Source organism: Bactrocera latifrons, unplaced genomic scaffold (genome assembly GCF_001853355.1).
Source record: "Bactrocera latifrons isolate USDA-ARS-PBARC rearing strain unplaced genomic scaffold, ASM185335v1 scaffold_15, whole genome shotgun sequence".
Classification (NCBI taxonomy): domain Eukaryota; kingdom Metazoa; phylum Arthropoda; class Insecta; order Diptera; family Tephritidae; genus Bactrocera; species Bactrocera latifrons.
The window spans coordinates 2,744,973-2,747,007 of NW_017534963.1; the positions used below are offsets into that span (position 1 = coordinate 2,744,973).

At 40.5% G+C, this 2,035-nt stretch overlaps 1 protein-coding gene across 1 annotated transcript; it reads left to right on the forward strand.

Annotated features, from left to right (window-relative positions):
- The first annotated feature begins 578 nt into the window (after positions 1 to 578).
- LOC108965861 lies at positions 579 to 1,582 on the forward strand. Its single transcript, XM_018928529.1, has one exon. It carries the CDS (start codon positions 948 to 950, stop codon positions 1,371 to 1,373), a length of 426 nt encoding a protein of 141 aa, XP_018784074.1. The 5' UTR covers positions 579 to 947; the 3' UTR covers positions 1,374 to 1,582.
- Positions 1,583 to 2,035: the final 453 nt, after the last annotated feature.

The window sequence follows — 2,035 nt, forward strand, 5'->3', positions numbered from 1 at the left end:
GGCCCATTGAAGTCGTATCGAGTTACCAACTGATAAAATGATAATAGATAATGCTATCTAGTTTAACAAACCACAACAATGATCTTAAAATGATAACAGTTCTCTACAGAAACCACCAAATCATATCCGATTCTCTAAATAGATGAAATAAAAAAAGAAGAATTGAAACGAAAATCGGTTTTACTAAGCATTCGCGGCAACACTGTTATGAACACCGTGTTTAGTGCCGCTAGACCAGCTAATTCTTTTCAATGCTAAACACTAGAAGTTAGTAAGAGAGAGCAGTGAGCGTATGCCAGTTTTTGGCCGCCCATCGTACTCACAAACGATAGCACGGTGCACTCGTATATACCGCTAAGTCGCTCCGAGCAAAGTTGGCAAGCGGCGATGAGTGGTTTGGTGGTCACAGCGGAGCCCAGAGTGAGAGCCAGGTTTTTACATTGACCCACATGCGTTTGGCAAGAGAGTAAAGTCAAGTGAAGTGCACACAAATACAAATGAGCCAATCTGGAACCAAAAATGTAACGTTAAGTCAGGTTGAGGGAGACCGCGTTTAGCAGGGAGTCGCTCGAATGGTTCGTTGGCCAGCACATGAATGTAGGTGAAAAGCAAACGGACGGAAACGTCAGTTCCCAATTGACATTTGTCTGTTTTACTCTGTGTTTCCATTTACTTTTGACGTTTTGAGGTTTGCTATTGACGTTTTCTACGGTCATCGCCGTGCCCATTGCGTCCATCAATTGCGCGAGTTGTGTGTGTTGCTTTGTGAGCCGAGCCAAGCTGTGCAGTTTTGTTTATTCCAGAATTTCGTAATAATTTTTGTCTTATTTATTGTTGTGCAGTGCTAAGTTAATTACTTTAAATTTTATTATTTGTGCTGCCGTTGACCTTTGTTTACTTTACGCGCTGGTGCTACAAAATTCATAAACAAAAACAAAACCAACAAAATGTGTTCAATTAAAATCGTGCTACAAATTGTACTAATCTGCGTCGCGTTAAGTGGCACGGCATTGGCTATAAATTGTTATGTCTGCGACGCCTCTGACACCAAAACACCCTTCCAGTGTGGCGAATGGTTCGAGCGCTTCGACGATCCCGATATTCAGCCACAGAACTGTTCCAATGTGCACGAGGCGAAGTATTGCATTAAGCACATTGGACGTTATGAGGGTGGCATCGGTGCGAAACGCTTCTGCTCTTCCAAGGATTTGGGCAACTACTGTGATTATGTGAAGAACAAAGGTGATCGCATGGATTATCGCTCCTGCATCTTTACTTGCGACACGGATGGCTGCAATGCAGCGGATAGCATGAGACCGTGGTTAGCTGTTATTGTCGGGTCTTTACTTTTGGCCAGATTTTGGCATTGCTGAGTAAAGTGGCGCTAAGCGATGCGCATGTGTAACTCGACATATTTAGTTTTAAGCTGCAAAGTTCCACATCTTTGTAATTAGCTATTATATAATTAATGTTTGGTCTGTAAGAAAGTGCCTTCTATTTTTCAAGTTTTACGTACAATTAGTTTACAGTAAACAAAAGTGTAGACTTAAATTTGTTTTAAATAAAATGTTTACTCATGAAATTTTTTGTGTATTATTCTTACTAGAATCTTTCTTTATCATTCTTCGCTTAGTTGTACACGCCTAGATTTACATAGCTCTCTTGTAACTCCCGCTCAGTGAGGTCATGTCTATGTAACGCTTGTAGTTCTTTATAGAGACAGCGTTTTGTCTTAAGCCTGGCTCACTCAATCACTCAACCACTGTGCCGCTCTTCAGCTCACTCTCTTAGCCAGCTCAGCGCGTTGTTTGTCGTTACTCAGTCTCTTTCACTTCATCACTTCTAAACTTTATATTTACACTTGTATTATAAATTGGTTCTTATAAAAATGCTAAAACTTTGTAACTATCAGAGATGCTTTTGTTGACTTTAGGTTTCTCAATTGACGCAATCTTTAATTATTTGAACGTTTGACCTCGAGCGGTTTTGTTGATTGCTGTTTTAATTGGCTCATGCTTGTGCCCTTTATTATACC